The sequence below is a fragment of the Prinia subflava genome, chromosome 5, assembly GCF_021018805.1.
Source record: "Prinia subflava isolate CZ2003 ecotype Zambia chromosome 5, Cam_Psub_1.2, whole genome shotgun sequence".
Taxonomy (NCBI): Eukaryota; Metazoa; Chordata; class Aves; order Passeriformes; family Cisticolidae; genus Prinia; species Prinia subflava.
Window position 1 is genome coordinate 22,436,977 of NC_086251.1, and position 22,997 is coordinate 22,459,973.

Below are 22,997 nucleotides of genomic sequence, written 5' to 3' on the forward strand. Positions count from 1 at the left end.
TATTCAATAGCAACTGCAACTTTGTTAGGTTTTATTTCTGAAGTGCTACAAGTGTTTCAAATTTGTTTTCCCTGTAGCGCAGCTGGTATTAATGATATGAAAATATCTTGCGCTGTTTGCTAACAGTTTGTTCAACAGTAAGCTTTTAAATATCTCAGTACTTACAAAAACTCATTTAACATCGTTTTTCCGTGTGAATTTTTCAGTGACATCCCTTGGAACAAGTAAGTATCTTCTGACACTGCCTACTCATCATTTGGATGAGTCAAAGGATTTATTTTCTAGTTCTGTAGTTCGACTTGGTGCCTAGAGAGTCTTGCACTGAAGCCTGTAAAGATTTTTTTGCAACGTCCTCAGAAATGCCACGTAGTGTCATGTTGGAGTGTAAAGTATCTCAAGACAGTACAAATATACCAAAAGACAAGCACCAGTTTTCAGATCCGTGGGTCCCCCTCAAGACTGCAAGAAGTTCCAGCCTATTGGAGGGGGAATTGCTTTTATTTTGTACGGTGACAAAACATCCACTGCCTATAAAACAAATACGGGGAGCCCATTTTTCTGTGTGCCACCATTTGATACAGTGTGTTTTACAGCTTCTTTTTTAATAATCTGCCTTCTGCATGTATGTATAATGCTTTTAGGGTGTGAAGAGGCACTAAAAGCTGTTCTGATTTTGATATGCCTGTGCCTCAGTTACAGTGGGATTTCCACAGTACTTTAAAAAAGCTTACTTAAAAATAGTTGACTGACTATTCATCAACCCTCATTTGAAAAATTTACTTCCTGATGCAATGTAACTGGATTGTTGGGGAAAATATGCTGGAAGGTTTGGCAAAACTTACAAGTCTAATTGCCAAGAGACTTTGATATATGGAGGTAACAGGAGACTCATACTTCAGGGTTTGATTCAACTTGGTGTCTTTTTTCATTACACAAATTCTGTGTGTTTCTTGCTGAATCGGGTTCTTAGTGTACTTTGTGACAGTGAATAAATTTGAACTGTGCTTTATAAAGAAACTTTCACCTTTGGGCAAAGTTGAACAGAGAACACTTATTCTAAAAGCGTTTTACTGGCAGGCTTTCTGCAATGTAACTACAGTAGCTGTCAAAGTTCAAAGAAAGCTTTTCAGCACAACTCTTTTTTTTCCCCTGTTTACTGTGTTGGAATTGAAGTCAAATTCTTGCATTTCAAGTGCTTCATCTTGCATGTTACAGTTTCAGCACTTTGGAGGAAGAGTAAATGAATGTGGTGCTTTGCCATCAGCCAAACACCTTGAGTTAAAAATCAGTAAGTTGGACAAAGCATCTGTTCCAGTGCAGGAGGCTCCACTCTCCACACCGTGAGGCTGTGTTTGCTGTGTGGGTTGACATCTGTTCTGTTGTGGACAGTTGCTTACATTTTGAAAAAGATTATCTAAGTCACAGTATCTGTGTATTTTTCCCTCGTCTGACTCTCGAATCAGGTGACAAAGCACAGCAGACTTTCCATGAAGGGGTGAAGGTGGCAAGTGTTTGTAAGAGCACAAGCATGACATGAGACTGAGTGAAGCCAGTATCCTCTGAAATCTACCTAGAATCTTGCTGTGGGAAGGAAGGGGCATAATCCAGAACAGTCTCTAGGTACCCATCAAATATCTATTATTTGGACTTGTATTTCTGACTAAAGAATTATTTGACAGGTGAGGGAAGCTCTCAGGGCTTTTCCAAATCTTTGGGGTATGTTGCCATCTCTTTGAATTTTAATAAGCAGCAGCTCACAAGAAAGTTCTGAGATATGTTATGTTTTTATTCAGGGTATAATTTTCCTGGTTTGGGGATATGGCTGGACAGGAAAGCAGGAAGATGCTAGGTGGAACTTAAACACAAGCATCATGAGGGAAGTGTGAGCATCCATGTTACAAGCCCTGCAGGGCATCAAATGTGTCTTCCTGATTTCAGTACATCCTGCTTCCACTTCCCTTTACCACTGCTGCTACTGATATCTGTGCTGTGCAAGTTATGCAGATACAAACCTTTGTTTGCAACTTACTCACTGTATCCTTCATGAGGTGTCAAACACAGTATCGGTGCTCTTCACAGTTCAGTGCGTTAGCTTTGTCTTTTTCCAGTTGTAGAAATGGCTGGCACTGTGAAGAAAATGTGTTTGATGTAGGGAGGGGTGTTGTAAAAAACTGGATAATGAGCTGTAAGTCTTGACAGTGTTGCTGACTGGATCTGAGATGAATAAGTTTCAGTTCCAGAGCCATCTGTGTGTCACTACAGAGAAGGGGGTAATGAAGAGCTTACCAGGTGCCTACCAAAGCTGCTTTATCACTCCTCAGCTGCACGGGGGAGAGAAAGTACAAGAGAAAGCTCAAGAGCTTGGATAAGGACAAGAAGAGATCACTCACCAGTTACCACCACAGGCATAAAATACTCAATTGAGGAAATTAGTTCATTTATTTCAAATCAGATCATAGTAGGGTAAAGAGAATACAAGAGAATCTTAAAAATACCTTTCCCCAGCCCATCCTTTTGTTCCTGGACTTAACTTTATTCCTGATCTCCTGACCTCCTTTATTCCTGACCTCCTCCCCTTGGTGGTACAGCAGCATGAGGGGAATGGGCATTGTGGTCAGTCCATCACACAGTGGTTTAACCATTCACAGTGGTAAAGTTCATCACACAGCTTCCTCCAAGGAAGAACTCCTTCCCGTGCTCCAGCGTCTTTTCCCTTCCACAGGAGTAAGTCCTCCATGTACTCCTCTGGTGTGTTCGTTCTCATGGGCTATCACAGGGTCCTTCCCACAAGATGCCATCTTTCAGGAGCAGGCTGCTCCAGTGTGGGTCCCCTGGAGGGCCACAAATCCTGCCAAAAATCCTGCTCCAGTGTGGGTTTCCCACAGGTTCACAGCCTCCTTTGGGTATCCACCTGCTCTGGTGTGAGGTCCTCCCTAGACTGCATGTGGATCTCAGCTCGCTGATGGGCTGCAGGGGACAGCCTGCCTCATCGTGGTCTTCACAGCAGGCTGCAGGGAAAGCTCTTCTCTGGCACCTGGAGCACCTTCTCCTCTCCTTCTCCACTGACCTTGGTATCTGCAGAGCCATTTCTCTTGCATATACTCACTCCTCTATTTTCTGCCTGCAGTAACTTCTTTTCCCTTCCTAAGTGTGTTATCACACCGTCACTGATGGGCTCGGCCCTGGCCAGCATGAGTCCATCTTGGAGCCAGCTGGAGTCTTCTCTGTCGGACTTAGGGGAAGCTTCCAGCAGCTTCTCACAGAAGGCACCCCTTGCCATGCAAGCCCAATACAACTACTAACATTCTGTGTTAGGAGCTTTGTGTTTACACACTGATAAAGGTTAACTTTGTGCTAGGCTGAAGGATTCTGCTGTTATTAAAAAGTACTTACTTGCTGGTGACAAACTGAGTCAGATGTGGAAGGGAAAATCTGAAGACTAAAGAAAACTATCCTTAACTGTGATGATTTCCTGGTGGATCAATGTAACTTCTTTAATTAATTCAGTGATGTTGCTGTTTGATTGTTGGAACTTTGGTTTCTGCTGCCAGATAATAGTTGATGGGAGTGTGGTACTATTGCATTGCTTTCCTGTCAACCCACACACAGGGGGTTGGTAACACACCACTCCAAATTCTCCAATACCGAATTCAGACCTCTCATGAGACTGTCTTACCAAAAGTTAAAAACAGAAGTCAACCCTGAATATCATTCTGTTTCTGAAGGAATGGTAAGGCCAAGATCCTTCATCTTTCAGAATAAGGTTTTCTAGCTGGTGACACCTGCATAACTTTCTCTAGAAATGTCTGCCCAGATGCTGTTTGTCACTTGAAAGCGGAGCTGATAGTTGACTTTGCCCTCAGTGACTGTGTAGTGTCATGCAAGCAGCCTTTAGATGGCAGATGAGCAGTGCTATTTTGGAATGGGTGATGAAGTGCTTTAAAAGCAGTGAAACTTATTTTCTTTGCAAATTCATCTCTCATTCATTTGCACATACCACGGTCGTTTTTTCAGCAAATGAGGCATAAATGGTGCTACATTCAGTGCATAACTCCAGCTTTGTGTGCAACCAGTTCCAAGTGAGGTGGGGCCCATAGGAGGAAATAGGAAATATGACCATGAATGAAATGCTGTAGACTTTAATACTTCGACTAACAAAATCATTAGATTTTTTTGAAATGGTATTTTCTGTGTTTCTCTGCATCATGGTAGATACTTGGTCATCTTTATTGGCAACAGTTGAATCCATAATCTCCAAATTCGTAGTGTAAAAAGGACTAGTGTCAGTAGCACCCATTATTTTCTATTGATCTGATGATACAAGAGAGTTAATTTTCTAAGGGAGAAAATGAGATATATAGAATTGTTTGGACTGTATAGGTAGCCACCCATTAAAATGGTTCCATACTAAAAGAAGCACTGCAGCTTTTGCTTTGGAAAGGAATACTTACCCAAATTTAGCCAAAACCACACTTATGATTTAGTAATAGGAACACGTGTTTATATCTCAGAGGACAGGGTCCTTACTCAGTCAAGAGTCCTATAACAAATGTAGACTTCACAGTCAGTAGTCCAAAGAATGTAGATTTGAGCTTCTTATCTGAGTCACAACCAAGAGAATACAGCCTAGGGTGTAATCTGTTGAAAGCACACATTAGGATGAGCAGCAAATATGCTGGAGATGCAGTTCTCTGCAGTAAGAGAGTGTAATAGAAATTTCTCCAAGCTACTCGAAAAGGTGACAAAAAAGAAAGAACTGGAGCTCAGGAGGTTCTCTTGCACCTGTATATGGCAGACTTGTCCATTAAATTGTCAAGTTTGCACAGGTGTCATGAGGGTGGACAGCCCATTTGGAGCTATCAGTGCTAACAAACAGGTGAGTGCTCACATCTTCATGCAGCAGCTGGTTCTGTGTCCTGAAAGCTCGAATGGAAACTGAGCAGATCCAGGAAAAACATCTTGGTGTAGACCATCTAAGAGTCATGTTAAAGGTGTGAGATGTTGCTGTCCTTGTCAACTTGTCTTTTCATCCTGTCATCACATACTCCTATTTCCTTGGTTCTGTTCTCATGCTCATTGAATCCTTCATGAACTAATTTAGTTTACTACTTCAGACAAACAACCAGGAGGGAGTTACGTTCTGTTCAGCTCCTGAGTCTGAGTTAGCTTCCAGGAGACCCTGGTGGTCACCACAGCTGGTGTGCAGCCAGTGCCCTGCTCTCACACTGACATACGGGAGGAAACAGGGCTGCAAGTCTGGAAGTGAACCTTTGCATCAGATCAGCTGCTGCTACACCACCTGCTCTGCTGTAGGGGCTTTCCCCACCCAGTGAGGCAGCAGAGTTTGGCATGAGGGCAAAGCTGGGGTGTTTCAGCCGTGGGGTGAAGTGCTGTTGTTTACTGAGCCCACTGGGGGCTGATGTGTCACTGCTCTGTCTGTGACTTGCCTCTAGTGTCCCTCTTCACGGAGCTGTGAACTGTGCGTAGCTATGGAAGCTGTGGCGTGGTCTTCTGTAACAGAGTTTCCAGTCTTCACTGCTTCCCTCTTGACTTTGTTCCTTTGCATACTAATCTTGGTAGGCCAGTGTGTTAAATGAGTTGCAGAGAGGAGTTGAAGCTGAGCTACTTTATGCCTTTTGAGGGATGTGGTGGAGGAATTTTAAAGTTACAAAACAATATAAGGTTTTTTGATTGCAGTTTAATGTATCTAGTGTTTCAGCAGTAGGTACTCTTAGTAATGTTTGTTATGGAAATTTATTTGCTTATGCTCAGAACTTGTGTGTCTGATTAAATTAAAATAGGTTTAAAATTAAGGCATGGGTTAAATTGGATTCTCAAATGACAATGTTGTTTGAAGTATGGATCTTCATAATGGACATATTAGGAATGTTGACTGTACAGAAAACCTCTAAACAGACAAACTGTGAATGAACATGACTGCTTTCTTTTAAAATCACTGTATTTAGGTGGATGTCTTATATGATGGACTGTTAAAATGTCTTGCAGGTGGATTCACCAATGAACTTGAGAAACCCCCATGATTTGGTAATACTAATGAGACAAGAAACAACAGTTAACTACCTCAAAGAATTGGAGGTAGGCATAATGTTTAAGTACTAGCTAATTTCTGGAAATACAGATTTTTTTCTGTAGACTTTATAGTGATAGTTTAATATGGGAAAAATAATATATTATTGGCAAAGTTCTTCTTCAATGAAGGAATGAAACATTTTTCAGATCTCAAGAATTTTTTGCCTCAAGTCTGCCTAGCTGGTCTTCAGTTGTGTCATTCCCTGATGTTAGCCATAAATCCTAACATTTTGCATAAAGTCACTGGATTCTGTTGTACTGTATTTCAGAGCAAATATCTCTGTTTTTATTTGAGCCCATTTATTATTGAGAAGGGGTCTAAGACCACCCTTTTTGAAAAGGGCTTTAATGAACTTTGAACTGATAAACTGAAGTTTAAATAGAGTAGGGGTTAGGTAAGCAAACAGCTCACAGCCCTTCTGGCCATGCACCTCTTTCTTGTGCCAGCTTTGGTTTTATTAAGATTGGGATAACTAAGTGGAAAGCTAGATGGACACCAGAGGTAGCTTTAGGGGAAGGGCAGAAGTAGGAGAAAGAAAAAGAAGCAGGGCTGCCCCTGGTGTGACTGTACTCAGCCAGTCTTTCTCACTGGGCCATACTCTTTGTGGTGATGGACATTTTAGCTGTGGATAGAATAATACTTGCAAGCTTTTTGGGGTGTGAGTTGTGGGTGAGGAAATTACTAATGCCCAACTTGTGGTATACAAATGACTTTCAGCTGAAGTTACCTATTATAAGTTCTTGTACAAATTGCTACTAGTGTTTATATCTCTATTGTTTCACAGTAGCATGTCATCAAATTGTACGGCTTTAATTAAGGATGCAAGTTTTCTCATTTCACAGGTATTCATGTACAGCACTATTCACACCTACTCATGTTCAGTTGTACTTAGCACACTGAATGGTGATGATGATGATTTGTTGCAATGTCTTGTATTATTTCCACCAGGTCTTACAGCGGAAAAAAGAGGGCCAAATGTGAAAAATTTGATGTACTTGTAGCAATCATTTCCTCTTTTCCTACATTGCCTACCATGGATTTGGAATGTTACTAGCCCACTTTCTAAGCAGAACAGCAGAAATAAGGGATCATTCAAATTGTATTATCTCTAATGAAAGTATTTATATGTCATGCAAATCCAAAAAAGTCCTACAGATGTTACAAAAGATAAAGAAGTATTTCCAAAATTTAATGAGAATTTTTTAGATTTTTTTCAAATGGACTTTTTTCTAAGGAAAAAGTTGGACTGTTGAATCATAGCAACTATAGCATTTGCTTTTATCAGTATTATGTGCTTCTATTTCCTTTTTTCCCCTACAGAAACAGTTAGTTGCTCAAAAGATTCATATAGAGGAAAATGAGGACAGAGACACAGGGCTGGAACAAAGGCATAATAAAGAAGATCCAGACTGCATTAAAGCAAAGGTGCCCCTGGGGGACCTAGATCTGTACGATGGCACATACATCACCTTAGAGAGCAAAGATATCCGGTAATAAGATGCTTTAATAAGGTGCTTTATATTCTAAGATTTTTACTGAATTAAAAAAACTGGTACCTCTAAATACAAGTGAAAAATTACTAGCACTGACTTTCTTTAGATGGCAGTTTTTATTTTATGTTACTGTGGAATAAAATGGAAACATCTGCCAGTAGCTGTGAACAGGTACAACATACAAATGCTGTTTCCCCCAAACTGTCTATGCTAGCCCTGCCCTGAAACTTCCCCTTTCTGTTTCCAGTTCTTCCACTGTTACTCGGTACTGATACGACCAGACATGTGAATTTAAGTGAAATATGTGATGTAGAAGAGGGTTGAATCTGCTTGAGTATGCTTTCAGTGTTTTGAGCTAGATATTTATTTTAGTGGAAACTGTCTTGACTTAATTTTGAAAGAAATTCCATTGATTACCAAGCTGTTGAACTTTCTGGTCATATTTTGTCCCCTGTGTTTAGAAAGTGAAGGATAAGCAGACAGTGTACTTGACATTCAGCTTCGTTGGTAATTCATCTTTGGGAATGACTGTTTTGTTTTAGTTGGGTTTTTTAAATCATAATCGCATGAGTACTTGAAGTGGGAAAAGATCAATTTTATCGTCATACACCTTCATTTGGACTTCTTATCACCCGTATTTGGGATGGGTTTGTTTGTTTCAGTTGAAGAGTCTGCATGCATTGCCATTTGCCTGGCAGATACATCATTAATCATAGCAGTGATACACTAGGTTGACACTAATACATTTTGAATGCTATCCAAATGTTGATATTTTTCTCTAAAGCAGACAAATTTATTTACTTTATCCTATAGTCATGACATCCTGATACAACTGAAATCTGGGAATGCAACAGAAATGGGCTAACGTGCCCAAATCAGGGATTTCTGTAATGATTAAATCAGAGTACTCTCTATGTCAGCTATACTGTCTCTTAGGAACTTCAGCAATATTTTAATCTGCAGTCTGCTGTGTTATGTTATTATGTCCTCAGCCCTGAAGACTATATAGACACAAAGTCCCCAGTGCCTCCAGACCTGCAGCAGCCAGACTGTACAAAAGTTCTAGATCTTCCATACAGTATTCATGCTTTTCAGCACCTGCGGGTAAGTGACCAAATGCAAGTAAGTATTTGTCCCCATTAGGAAAAGGAATAAAAAACTCCTTCTGGCAGTTCTCACTCAAGGTTGAAAGGTATTGTAATCTTCACACTTTTTTAAAGCTCTAGTTGGGCCCTGATTAAAGTATCTGCATATCGGAGGTTTTACCTGTTCCATCAGGTATAGAGTTTCTCTTTTGTTATTTTTTGCCTTATTTTAGGGGACATTTTTAGGAAAATGGAGTATTGTGTTTTCATAACACACTTCATTTGCAAATTGGTAGCTTTCCTTGGCACTACTACTACTAGCTTGTGAATTGTCTCAGTTGAAATTTGGAGAGTGCTGAACAGGGTATTTAAAATGTATGAAGATTCAGGATCAAAACAATGTTTGCAGTTTTGTTGGTAGCTCCTGACAAACCTGAATGTCTGTTTGGTATCTGAATACCAAGCACTAACCCAGAGGGTGAGATAATTGTTCCCTACTAGTACAAAGTTCAACTGCTTTAGAAAAGTTAGAGTGGAAGAGTGGTAGGAAAATTGGTTTTGTCAACAGCATTATATGAGCAGATTTTCTAATGCAGATGCAGCTTTAATGCTTTTATTTTGATATTTATTTTATTGCAAGTCTTTTCATCAACAAATATGGATTCTCTTACAGGTAAACACTAAGTGGAGTTTTTTAGCTCTCTTTCTGGGTCTGGATATATTTTTGAAAGAAAGTATGCTTGTGCTTGGGGAAGGAAGAAAGAGAGGAGGTGTAGGGATTCTCCACTGTGTGCATGTGACCTGACAACCCTGACATAAGTGCTTCAAGTGGTCATTAGTGAGTTCAGTAGCTGCCAGATACACAGTGTTACCAGAACTGAGTATTTCCCCTGTAGAACTCACAAGCAGAAGCTGCTTTTGGCTGCTTCTACTGTTTTCCTATCTGCAATAATATAAATTATTATCTGTCAGAGGTGAAATTGTTCTATCAATTCCTAGAGATCTTGAAAGGAGGATAAGATTTTAAAATAACCAAGCCGTACATTTTCCTGTGAGTCATGCTTTTGTTTATATTTCTCTGCTCTTAAGTGTCAGCAAATGCCTGTATTCAATTTTTATTTCAGGGTGTCCAAGAAAGGGTTAATCTTTCTGCACCCCTGTTACCTAAAGAAGATCCCATCTTCACATACTTATCACGGAGGCTGGGAAGAAGTATAGAGGAGATAGGCCACCGTATTTATGATGGGCTCATGAAGGTATGAAACTGCAATCTTGCTGGATGCACAAAGAAGAGTGCTGGAAAGGTCTCATGTTTAGATAGGCTTTGTACAAGCAATCACATCCAGTTTTGCACATGTATATTTGATTTACAGTTCAGTTTTAAAGGGCAAACTGAGACCATTTTCTGGTAGGCAAGTAGAGGCAGGAGAAGGCATCAGCAAAGCTAGTAAATAGATACTTACTGTCATCTTTAGGGACTTGAGTAGTTACATTGTCTGGCAAGCCACATTCCTTGTTTTGTCAAGCTAATAAGAGTTTTTAAATTAAAAATACGGGTACTTGAAGAGCAAAGAAAAAACAACAGTACCAAAGTGTGTATGTTTTCGTGAAATGTCTTCCTACAAAATCTAGTAACTCTCACTGAACTCCAGCTAAGATGCTGATGCCTAAACTACTGTCATCTCTCATTTCACCTCATTTTGTATTCTTACCTGCCTGAAATGACAAAATTCTCTTTCTTTAATACATTAATACGCTAGTTTAGTGTTCCTAAGCATTGACAACTGTTGCCAAATGGCAGCTTTCCAGTGGAAGAGGATAGCTTAGAGCAGCTGAGCACCAACTTTGGTGCTCAGCTTTTCATCCTATAGTAATTAAAGCCCTGATTAACCTTTTAGTTCATGTGTTAGTAGTTGGTACAGTTCATGTGTGTCTCTTTACTGCAGAACTCTTCTTCCTGGGTGCTCTATAACATGGCTTCTTTTTACTGGCGAATAAAGAATGAGCCATACCAAGTAGTGGAATGTGCCATGCGTGCCCTTCATTTTTCTTCCAGGTAAGAATGGCTAATAAGGACTTATTCTCAGATTGCTTGTCTGGTTATCCTATTTGGTAAACAGGTTTTGGTTTCTAAGACAGTATCCTAAGGAATAATCCATGTTACTTGTTCTTGGTCTCTGTGTGCTATATTAGGCATATAAATAGTTGAGACATTTTTCTAGCAAGTGATATATTTTAATGTGTGACTGGAAAATGAATGTATCCTTGTGCATGATTCTTACAGTCTTACCTTCTTTTAATGATTGTTTTTCATTTTTTTTCTTTTTATTTTCTTTTATTCTTTTAGGCAGAATAAAGACATTGCACTGGTAAATTTGGCAAATATTTTGCACCGGGCTCACTTCTCTGCAGATGCAGCTATTGTGGTTCATGCAGCTCTGGATTACAGTGACTTCTTTACCAGCTATTACACTTTAGGAAACATATACGCAGTAAATACAATCTTTATTTTCCAAGACTTTAAGAAAATTAAATATTACTTAATCCTTTGGGGTTGACTTGTAATGCTTTACTCTTTTACAGTATGTCTTGTGCTCCATGTGCATCTATCTCATGCTTAATGCTTAAGATTCAAGATACTTTTATTCAAAAGTCTGTCTTTTATGTGCACCTGGAAATAATTCAGTAAAATTCTTCAGCAGCCTTTTTTTAACAGATATGGTGGCTTGAGTGTCAGAAATGACAGACTGCTTGTTACCATTAAATTAAAATTTAGGTTAATGGCTTCTTTTAAAACTATGTTTATTAACTATTACTGCACAATGGCTAATTCTTTCTCTCGGTCATTCTTCAGATGCTTGGAGAGTACAACCACTCAGTCCTGTGTTATGATCATGCTCTACAGGCCAAACCAGGGTTTGAGCAAGCTGTAAAAAGGAAGCATGCTGTCTTGTGTCAGCAAAAACTTGAGCAAAAATTGGAAGCCCAGCATAGGTAACTAAAGTATCCCAGTAATAGAACATACACTCAAACTTCTGTAGTTCTGTTCCAGCAATTACTTACATTTCAAGAAGAATTGTTTTTAAATTTCTATGTTTCTTTGATTATGCAATAGAATTAAGCATATGAATACTTTAGGAAACCTAGAGTTGAAAATGTGCAAGAGTGTAGGAAAAGGTGATATTCTAGAAAGCATTCAAAGTAAATCTTCTCTGTTTAATTTCCAAGATCACTTCAGCGAACATTAAATGAGTTAAAGGAATATCAAAAGCAGCATGACCATTATCTTAGGCAACAAGATGTTTTGGACAAGTACAAGCTCATCCAGGAGGAACAAATCTTGAGGAACATCATTCATGAGACACAGATGGCAAAAGAAGCTCAACTAGGTACAACTTTTTAGTGTTCATGCTCATTTCATATTTCAAAGCAATGAAATATGGCACACACTCAGATAAGTGTCAGGATATAACTTCTTCATATAATGAGATGGCCCTGACTGGCTCCTGTGTTTTGCTTATTAAAACAAGAGATTGAACAGGGAATTCTTTCTGAGTTTTTTGGAGTTCCCTCTGGACTGATGGAGTAAATAAAAAGGATTGACCAGACTGGGGACAGAGAGGTTGACTGTGTGCTATCTATGTTTTCTCAGAAACCATACTTCTCTAGTGTAAAAAACTATTTTGTGCTCTGCAGGGAACCATCAGATTTGCAGATTGGGCAACCAGCAGCATAGCTTGCACTGTCAGTGGGATCAGCCTGTGCGTTATCACCGTGGAGACATTTTTGAAAATGTGGAATATGTTCAGGTTTGTCTGTAAAGTGATACCACTGCTTCAAGTTACATCCCATTTGCTTTATTAGCAAAATAGTTTCAATTTTTTCAGAGTTTACAAAAGGGCTGCATTTTGGCTGTGGTGATTATAGTGAGAAATCTCTTGTCTCTTTTTCCAGAGTGCTAAGTATTTTAATGCACTTTCCTTTTGATATTAATACAAGCTTAGAGACTGTGAACTGTAGAAATACAGAGAGTTTTTTGTAAAAGACTTTGTCTTAAAAAGGAGAATTACTTGAGTTCAAAAACTTCTTTGCAGTCCAAAGCCTTAGTTTCCTATGATTACCAATAAAATTTGGTACCAGAGTACTAAGAAGTTTTGGAAGCAAGGTGTGTGCTAATACTGAAAATCCAGAATGACAGCCACCTAAGCAACACCTCTGCTGTGTTAGAACTACAGATAAGGGTTATGATTTCAGTTGTTTTGCAATGTGGAGTATGTTTTGAAATCTCTCCTTAACTCATTTAAGAAGGAGGAATAATTATTTTTGATTTTGCTGTTGTTTTCTTGTTGTCTCTGATTGTTTTTCCTATTATAGTAATTATAAATTCAGATTATTCAGAGAATTCTGAAAGCCATTCTTAGTCTTAGCATTCTGAGTCTTAGCAATTCTGACTTGATTTCAAGCTGTGCAATCTAGATAAGTAGATTTTATTTCTGGTCTACAAGTGTCTGCTTGGTACCTTTTAGCATTTTTTCCTTGATTTGCTCTTGTGTTTTCATTGTTGACTTATTTGCAGTATGAATATTATTCCTGCATGGTCTGAGTGGATCAAGAGGCTTAAATTACTTTTTTTTTTCTGCTACCCACATTTCAGCTCATCAGTGGGGTTTAACTACATGAGTGGGGAGGGGAAGTAACATGGAGAAGTTCAACAAGGAATGTACCATCTCCTTTATTAAAATTTGTCTTTCTGTCATTTCTAGTTTGGTGAAGACTCCTCAACTTCTAGTATGACATCCATGAATTTGGATCTTCATGCAAACCAAAGTGTTCACAGCCACTCCGTGCAGTCTTCCCCTGTGGCTCGTTCTGTGGTTTCAGTGTGGAGCGTGGAACCCAGCAGAGTGAGTGAAGAGGATGAGCTTTGTCCTTTCACAGAGGAGGGGTGAAAGTGAATCCTCTCCTTGTTTAGGTGACACTTCGTAGCTTTTGGGCCACAGTTTTGATGTGTGGCTACATTCTGGAGAATGTAGCATTCTGAATTTTTTCGACATCTGTCTAGTTTCTCTGTACTGGTTTCCCATCCTTTGAAACTTCTGCAGCACAGAGGAAGCTGTTCTGTAAACATCTGCTGCAAGTAAAGTGGTACAGCTAAGTAAAGATAGAAATTTCTACTCCTGATGTTAAAAAAGAAAGATGGAAAAATAATAATTTTAAAGATCTCTGATTTTTTTTTTCTTCAGACTATCCTTTAATATCCCTTTTATTACCTTGTTCATTAGAATATTTTAAATGTTGAGGAAATAATAAAAAATAATTCCTTTCCCCTTAGGACAAACAGCATATTCTTTGGCCTCAGCGGTCAGAATGCATGAAATCTTTCCCCAAAATTCCTGACCCAGAAGAACTACCAACTTATTTCTTGCCTCCAGAAAACAGGGGATTCAGGCAAGTGTTGATTTTTAAAAGCTGTGTTTGTAAATCTCTACTTTGAGTGAAGAGTGTTTTCTGTCTGGAGAGGATGGATACAATTAGTAATCAACAGCAGAGAGGTATTCAGGCCTCTTTCTCTGGCCTTTCCACAGATGGAAGGCATTTTCCTGGATTGTTGTCTTTGCTGTAAGTATAACAGCAGATCCCATTTCGTGGTGATTCTTCCCCGACTGGTAGTCCGGGGTGAACACATTAAATACAGGCAGAATGAAGATTTAAGCACAAGTCTGAATGTCTTGTGGACTGTATTAATAAAAAAAAATACCTTGAGAGAGAGAATGAGGTGAGCATCTATTTAATAACTACAGTTAACTCTTGTACATTACACACATCCTCTTTGCTTTAGTTATGATGACAGAAAATGATGAAGACCAGAAAACACAAAAAAGGGTTTAGGAGTGGAAAATTCCATCTCATTCCTTTGAGACAGTGGTAAAAAATCAGCTTAGTCATGGAAGAGTCAGTAATATTTGTTATTATATAGGATAAAATAAATGTGTCTGTACTGCATAGCTAACTTACATAGATCAGTGCAACGTTGTAATACCCTAGTTACTGAAATTATAACAGTGGTAGTAAAAAAGCTGTTGTGTTCTACCTGGTCAGTATAATACTAGTATTGAGCTTGTGTTGAAAGTTCCCATCTACAAACATCCAGCAGCTTCCTTTGGAAAAAAAGAGTGTTTATCTTAGAATGTTCTTTATATGTAATTTGGCTACCTCTTGATGTTTTCAAATCAAGTTTTAGTGTAAAAAAGTTCAACTTTTTTTTTGTCACTTATCTGTTTAGTCCTAAACTTCACAGAATCCTTATTAGCATAATATGAGAACCTTCTGTTATCTCTACTGCACTGTTCATTGTTCTTGTTATTCTGTGCTTAAAAATGGAAAGTAACGACCTTAAAAATGACTTTTCAAGGGAAGGGTTGTCCTTAAGTTCTTCCTGTTTGCAGCTTGTGTCTCACAGCAGTCTGCAGTAGGAGGCTTAGCAGATTCTTGTATTTCTACATGATGGCATGCAGCACATGCTGTTAATTTGTCTTGGTTCTCCCTATTGCTAGAATCCAGCCAATACTGAATGTCCCAAGAGAGACTGCTGAGCATGGAGAAGCACCAGCACCAGATTGTTCTTCCATTACTGATGCTCGTAATAATGAATCTCTGAACATTCTGGTCAAGGAACTAGACACTAATCTAGATTTGAAATTCAGGATGCCCGACAATCAAGCAAGACAAGTAAGAGATGTTTTCTTGTTAGCTCTCTGGTTTAAAATCGTCGTCTTTATTGCCTTAAAAATGTTGTTCAGATCATGAAAGATTTTAATATTTCAAAGTAATCAGTACTTCTGAAAAATGTGGTCAGATTCTTCCTGATAGTACTGGAGAAGGGATTCACTTGTCTGACTTCTTTCAGATGATGACCAAAAGCACACAAAATGGGAAATTTAGTTTATTCTTTGAAGTCACATCTTTCTTTTAAGTCTAACAGTCACTTGATATGATTAATTTCCAAGAACTACTGCATTCTACCACACTGGTAACTTGAAGCCTTCATGTTGCATTCTGGAGATTGGTTGCTTTAAGTGTTATGCATTAACATCCTCCTTTTAGTACAGTATCTTTATCTTCCCTTTGCTAAAGAGAAGATTTAAGGAAACCAGTATTGAATGGCCCTTGTAGATCTTGACTGTAAAATTTATTCAGTAATTTGGGGAAAAACAAATCTTTGTTTTCCAGGTTTTGCATTCTCGTATCAACAATGAAACTATTACACTGGCAAAGATAGGAGTGTTTCTAGATCATGCAATGAAAAAGGTATGTCAATCTGTCACGAGATGAATTCAAAATTCTTACTTGAGATCTGTTTTTATACTTCTAAAGTAGTTAGTGACACACTAAGAAGGAGTTTATTTGATGCCTGTAACTAAGATGAAACTAACTCAAAAATCCATGTTTACAAGTAAAGCAGAAATATATAGAGAAGTATCTAATTCAGTTTAATGTGGGTCAAACAGCCCTGCATTTGCTTGTTCTTGTTGCAAGGATATGGAGCAGCAATATATATTAGCTAATTCTGGCAGCCATTTGCTTAATTGGGTGAAGTAGCTTGGAACTACTCCTCCGTCTGCCACCCCTTCTTGCATGCCTGCCTTGTGCTCTTCCTCCTCCTCCCACTACCCTTCTTTTCCCCCTACTCTCCTTCCAAGGAAACCAACCCTCTGTCAATCTCTTGTCAGGATAATTAGCACTCTGGGGCAAAGAATGTACCTCTGTATAGAACCCTGTGGAATGCCACCTCCATCTTGCGTGGGGCCTTTGAGAGTCAAGTGACAGGAAGCATTGAGAGAGACGTTGACTCTTTTTGACATGTCAAGCTGATATTTCTCAATTTAACTTTCTTGTAGAAGTTGTGTCAAGGTATTATATGTAGATACTTTTTTAGTCTAAAATCAGTACCATTTACTATGTGCATCTGTCTTAACCAGGAGAAAAATGAGCAGTAGGAGTTGATGCCTATTATTATGTTGTTCAGAACAGTCCTATACATGTCTAATATCTTGCTGTGCAGTGCATGAGTATTTTGGTTTTAACTGTAGTATTCTGTTGCTGTCATGCTAAAAGCCTGAACTTCTCTGTCTGCTGATGTAAGAAGACTTATGTCTTACCTGTTCTGTTAATGATAAACTACTTAGATCAGGAATGCCACAGTCAGTGGTGTTGTATTGGGAGAGACAAAATGCTAATAACTAAATGCTGATAGTTGGAGAGGTGATTAAGACGTGTATGGAGAATAATTGAGTGAGGAGTTTGGAATAAAGAACGTGCAAGCAATGTTATGTATGTGCATTGCAAAACGGGGGTCATTAATAATCTTGAAATCATAGATTATGTAAGAAATTCCAAATGAAGAACATTATATCGTCTTGATATCTTCCAGTTCATCTAGAACCGTAGTTAGAACCCTTCTGTGTGAGGGTTTTTTTGAAACCTGGAACAAACATCATCTTAATGACTAATTCAACACAGTGTCACTGCTTTGCTTCCTTACTCCTAGCTGCATGTTTCCTACTCAGGCATGCATTTGGGCTTCAGACATGTAGGTAGGACTGGACATCCATTTCAGGTGTTACTTTTATATTGTAAATGTTTTGTAGAATTGGGTACAGAATGATGAACGTATTAAAAACTAGAACATGCTTCTAAATAATTTCAAAGTGCATCTGAAAGTGGATGTTTTACCTACCTCTGTCAACATGTCATGATTTTTAAATTTTGCTGTTTCTCCTCTAGGTTGAGTGCTTGTTTTTGCTGTTATAGGTTAAAGAGGAGGAAGGAACATTCAAGATGTATTTGACACTTCCTCCATTCTTTCACCTGCCCTCACTTATTGTTCACTATTTTATAATCTTTAAACAGTATCTAATGCCTGCCAGTTGTCAACTTCTAAGACAAATAGATAACTAAATCTAAGAAAAAGCAACTCTACAACCTTAAATTGACAGGGAAAGGTAATGTTAGACAGAGGACCTGGAAGCACATCTAACTATAATTTAATAGCTGCCTGACTTTCCAGTTCTAGCATTTTACATAGATCTGTGTTTGTATAATTTTAAGGCTCTGAGTTGCCTGACAAGCCTTGCTTCCTGTAGTGAACTAACCATTATTGCTTGTGCGTTTTAAGGGATTCTGTGGTCATGACACAAAGTATTCATATGAGCAGAGTGTGAGCAACAGCTGCTACTGTATTACAGTTCAGCCTGGGAATCGTGTCCATTTGAGCAGAATGGAGCAGATTGAATAATCTGCTAATAGTCACAGCAAAGTCTAATTTGTATCTAGTTAACAATATAGTATACAAGAGTGAGTTGTGTTTGCTTCTTGTTAAAGAGCAGGCATTTCTGTCTTCCTGAGACACCTCTTGGTGGGTGTTTTTATCCTTTTCCCTGACTCTCCTATAGCCAGAAGATCCTCTGTGGCTTGTGCTTAATGAAGCTGGATTGTACTGGCGTGCAGTTGGAAATAGCACCTTTGCTATCACCTGTTTGCAAAAAGCATATAATTTGGCTCCACATGAGTATCAGGACATCCCTCTGGTCAATCTTGCTAACCTCTTGTTTCATTATGGTCTTCATTCGGATGCCAGCAGGCTCCTGCTGAAGGCTTTGGCCATCAATGCCTCTGAGGTAAGATGATGGGGTTTGTGTTTGCTCAGCAGTGAATGTGTTTCCCCTCATTATTTTCTAAATACGTGTTACTTGTGCTTACCGGTGCATGCAGTTCATCTTCCAGCTTGTGATTTACAATGGATTTTAATTTTCATAGAAATTCTTGAGTGCGCCAGTGGTGATGCTGATTGCTGAGAGTATAAACATCTAGAGAAGTTATTGTAAATCAGTGACAGACTTTTAGACTCCCCAAACCTATTCCTATCAGCAGTGCCTCCTGGAATTTAAGGAATTTAATCCTGGAATTTGGCAGCATTTTAACCTAAAACAGAGATCTGTCAAGGTGTCAGCATTGTATCTTGATTCTTAAAACCCTTAAAGTAGCTTGTATGCCACCAAGATCTTTGACTGTATAGACGTCTTTCTGTGACACTTGTTATCTGTACAGTTCTATTTGTACCTACATTTTGTCTATATACATAGAGGAAGACATCTTCTAGTTGTTTGGTGGCTTTACTTCCAACCACAGATGCAAACCAGGTTTTTGTATTTCTGAACAGTAACATGATAAACATTGTGTAGGTTGTCACCTATGTCACATAGACAGTTTCTGTATAAACTGTTTGAACTCCTGGACTGGCCAGAACAGTTGTGAAAAGAAATGGAGAGGGAACAGCGTAGCAGGGAACACCTTTACTGTAGCAGGTGATTTTGATCTTACATTTGGGATGCTTCAGTAAGAAGTTCAAGTGACTTCTTTCCTGTGCTTATACCTCTCTAGTTAGATTAGCAGAGTTCAAACCTGCCAGGCTGCCAGTCACCTAGCACATACAAAAGCTAAAAACCGAATAAGCTTATTCAATGTAGCATTCAGAAACAAATTTTCAGATTTATATTGGAAAGGAATGTAGTCCATTTGGGTGGCAGCTAAGAGTGCAAAAAGAAACTTCAGAAAGAACTATGAATGATGTGCCTTAAGAATAACACCTAAAAACACAGCCTTGGAGGGGAGGAACCTAGGAATCCTTAGGAACATGTTGTGTGAGTAGGGCTTTTCTTCAAAAATACTAGCAAATCTTGCCTCGTTACAGTAATGCCTGCTCCTGTTTTTTTCAGGTGTACTCAGTCCTGTAATACCTATTGTACCAGAAAACCTAGCAGGAGGCACTGTACTTGAATGGTATTTCCTGGAATATAATGGAAAGTAAATACAAATTAAAATTAATTACAGCTACTGGAAATAAAATATGTGCTCTATCAGCAAAAGCAGTTAAAAAGAAAGAGAGATCCTGTTGCTCAGCTTGCACTGTTTTCTGAATGCAGTTTAGTAATACAAGCTGAGTTGGAAAAGTCTTCGGCTACTGCTCAGTCTTCACATTTGTAGATAATCAATGTAAAAAACTGTTTAGTGGAAAAAACCACTGCTAAATTACAATGCTGTAGTCATTATTCTAGCAGTGTACTGTTAATTGCAGCAAATTACTTTGTCCGAGTGAAAGACTTTTCAGTCAGCCAATAATGTAAGGTTTTACTGTGTGCCTGTATTAAAGTATTAAGTTCTACCCAGTGAAAGAGGTGTTTACAATCTTTACTTTTCAAAGAAATACATATTTTAGGGATAGTAGCCAAAAGCAGTAGACAAAAATACTATTTTACAAAGAATTGAAAGCCAGAAATGTGTACTGCTAGGTTAGTGTGACATTGGTGTTTTCAGTAACCTAGCTTTGATAAAGTAAATGCAAACACTCTTGGCAAATGCAGTGCATCTGTCCTGCTAGAACACTAGTGATCTTTTTACTTTTTTGCAGACTTCTAATGATTCTAACCTGCCTTTGTGCATTTCTGTTTAGTCCTTGGTATTTTCTGCAGTAAGCATTATGTTTCCAGTGGTTATAAGTACTTAATGCTTCATTTCAGTTTGTGTGTATTTAACGGCTGCTTTTTTATTGTAGAAAGATGGAACTCCTAACACAACCCTATGGCAAAGCAGCTTTGGTTACTACCAATGCATCAAGCTGTTAGCTCTCCATTGTAAGAATGGAGAGTGGAGTGCCTGCTTAAGAAGTTTTCTAAATTCTTTCTCACCGGATTTGGGAGGGTGTGACTTGACAAGGATTTTTCCTAGTTGGCTTCAATCTTAAACAATGACTATACTTACACTGCAGTGTATTGCTTTTTCTTTTCACAGCCCCTGACTTTTTTGAGCCTAGGAAATGCATACCTGGCTCAGAACAACATTAGTGGAGCACTGCAGGCCTTTAGACATGCTCTGGATTTGACAACCAAGTGCTTGGAGTGTGAAAGCAGCCTGAAGATGATCCGCTGTTTGCAGTTTTATCCTTTCCTGTACAACATCACCTCTTCTGTGTGCAGTGGTAAGCAACTGCTGAAAGATGGACCACAAGACAAATAATGTCTACTTGCCTTTGGTGTTGGAGATTTTTTTTTTCCAGGTTTCTACCCTTTTGCTTTACAGTGCTTTCTACTATTAAGGATCAAGGTTGACACATTGCTTTTAATGGAAAAGTTACAGTCCATTAAATAATTGCTTGAAGGTGACCTCTTGAATATCTAGAGGGCTTCCACTGAGTGCACATTACTCCTGACTGTCAGTAATACCTTAACACACCACCAATATCTCTTTGTGGTGAACGAGGAATGCTGGATTCAGTATTTATGAAAGTGCAGATCTACCGCTAGGCTGCTCAATAGCCCCTTGGTACATCCCTTCAGGTTTTACAGTCAACTGGGTTTGTTTCCTTAAAGCTGAAAAATTTGATGAAGAGCAGTTTAGTTTTAAGTCATATCCTTTCAGTGTGTTCAGTACTGTGGTTGTCATTTTCTAGAGTTCAGTCTTCAAGGAATAGAATGTCTTGTATTTTGTTATTTCAATGGGACCTGCAATCACTGCTCTTAACACTCCAAAAATGTGTAAGAATGACTTAGAATCCAATCTCTCCCCTCAAAAAAAAATTTAATTATTTTCAACAGAATGATTTATTGTCATTAATGGCTACTTATTTTTTAAAAAACCAATAGTTTTTGGTGATGGATTCTTTCATTTTATTCAATCGCACTGAATATTTTCAGTACTTTGTCCGTACTTTAATATGGCAAATATGATACTCAGGAGCAGTCTTGAAGACAATTTATTAATACACTTTCTAATCCCTTCTGTCTCAAATTGATACTAAGGTATCTTTCCATCTAATATTTTTTTTTATTTTCAAGTGTAAACCTCACCGGAGAAATGCTTGTGATTTTTAGCATTGCTAGGACTTCCTCTGAGGTTTTTTTTAAATTCCCTCTCCAGTGAAAAGACATGGAGAAACCTCCTCTGATTTAGCATCTAGAATTTTGCTGTCTAAACACAGACTAGGGGCCATCCTATCTCCTGGTGCAATATGGATGATGCCATCGTAGGTGAAGTTCCAGGACTATGCCATTAAAATAATACTACTTTTTATGGCCCTGTGCATTTGGCTGTGATTGGGAGTCCATCGCTGGGCAGAGAAATGGCTCCTCTTTGGCTGAGTGGGCTGGAGTGAGTGGTGCAGCAGCCCAGCTGATGATCTCTTGCTGATACCCATAATGTGAACTCCTCTGCTGGTAGCTCACAATGAATCGCTTAACTTCAGAAAATCGCTTAACTTCTTAGAAAAATCCTAGGAGTAAGCAGTAATGCAACTTGCACATTTCATCAGAAGAGACACACTGTTCTAAAAAACAAAAAACAAACAATGTTTGTTTGCTTTTAATTAAGGTCTTTCAAAAGTCTGTAACTCACAAGGTTAGAGTTATTCCAGTCAAACTTTAGTCATACCTACTCTATTTTGAAATTATGCAGAAAGCAATTTAAAAGTATATTCACAGAACAGAAACAGTAACAAGCAGTGATTGTATCTGAGGTCCAAAGTTATCTTAGACATCTTTTGTTTTATATGCTTTTCTTCCTTAAACTTGTCATAATGTAGTTGATTCTTTGCTTCTGCTTGCATTGGTTCCTGATCCAGGATGTTCATTTTGAGGTCAGCTGTTACAGCATATGCTGTTTAGGAAGTTTGTGTTTCTTGAATGTGAGGGAAAATCCATCTCAAAAGTGCATAAGAGAAAAGTGTTGTTTGCCTTTTTTGCCAGCTTGGCCACGGGTTGGCCAAGTGAGCATGAATATATTCATCTGTTACATTGGAGTTGGGTTTTGGTCAATAAGGAATTTGTGAAGCTGCTAAATCAAGAGGGAGCTGAATATGCCTTAGCATGTTAATGAGCTCAATAAATTTCTGTGTTCCATTATTTAAGTATTTTACCATTTTTAGTATTTTCCATTATTTATGTATTTATATTATTTGCCTTTTTTCTGGGACTCTTCTTGTCTTAATATTTATTTTTGTTTTTATTTATAACATCCTTTAGGTCATCTTTTGTTTTAGTGCAAAAAACCTGAAAATACAAACCTAACAAAAAGCTTAAATATTCTTTGTAAATTCTTGTGCAAAGTGTAAAATAAACATACTGGTTAATTCAGCCTTGATGATGATTCGTGGTTTAAGTCCAAACTCAAAATTTTAAAAATGGAAGGATAGATTTACCCATCTTATTTGGGGAAATATTTTTTTCCCCCTTGTAAACTTCAACTGACTCAAGAGCAACCTTGACAGGCTATATGGAA

General features: G+C 38.4%; 1 protein-coding gene across 1 annotated transcript in view; it reads left to right on the forward strand.

Annotated features, from left to right (window-relative positions):
- Positions 1–22,997, forward strand: part of TTC17 (tetratricopeptide repeat domain 17) — a 55,687-nt gene that overhangs the window by 7,164 nt on the left and 25,526 nt on the right. Inside the window, exons 2-16 of the mRNA XM_063398343.1 lie at positions 6,007–6,096; positions 7,412–7,581; positions 8,577–8,688; positions 9,794–9,925; positions 10,616–10,725; positions 11,017–11,161; positions 11,524–11,663; positions 11,898–12,058; positions 12,366–12,478; positions 13,433–13,573; positions 14,002–14,117; positions 15,224–15,398; positions 15,900–15,977; positions 18,122–18,346; positions 20,517–20,703. Of these exons, the coding sequence (XP_063254413.1) occupies positions 6,007–6,096; positions 7,412–7,581; positions 8,577–8,688; positions 9,794–9,925; positions 10,616–10,725; positions 11,017–11,161; positions 11,524–11,663; positions 11,898–12,058; positions 12,366–12,478; positions 13,433–13,573; positions 14,002–14,117; positions 15,224–15,398; positions 15,900–15,977; positions 18,122–18,346; positions 20,517–20,703 (2,095 nt within the window). The remainder of the gene's footprint in view (positions 1–6,006; positions 6,097–7,411; positions 7,582–8,576; positions 8,689–9,793; positions 9,926–10,615; positions 10,726–11,016; positions 11,162–11,523; positions 11,664–11,897; positions 12,059–12,365; positions 12,479–13,432; positions 13,574–14,001; positions 14,118–15,223; positions 15,399–15,899; positions 15,978–18,121; positions 18,347–20,516; positions 20,704–22,997) is intronic.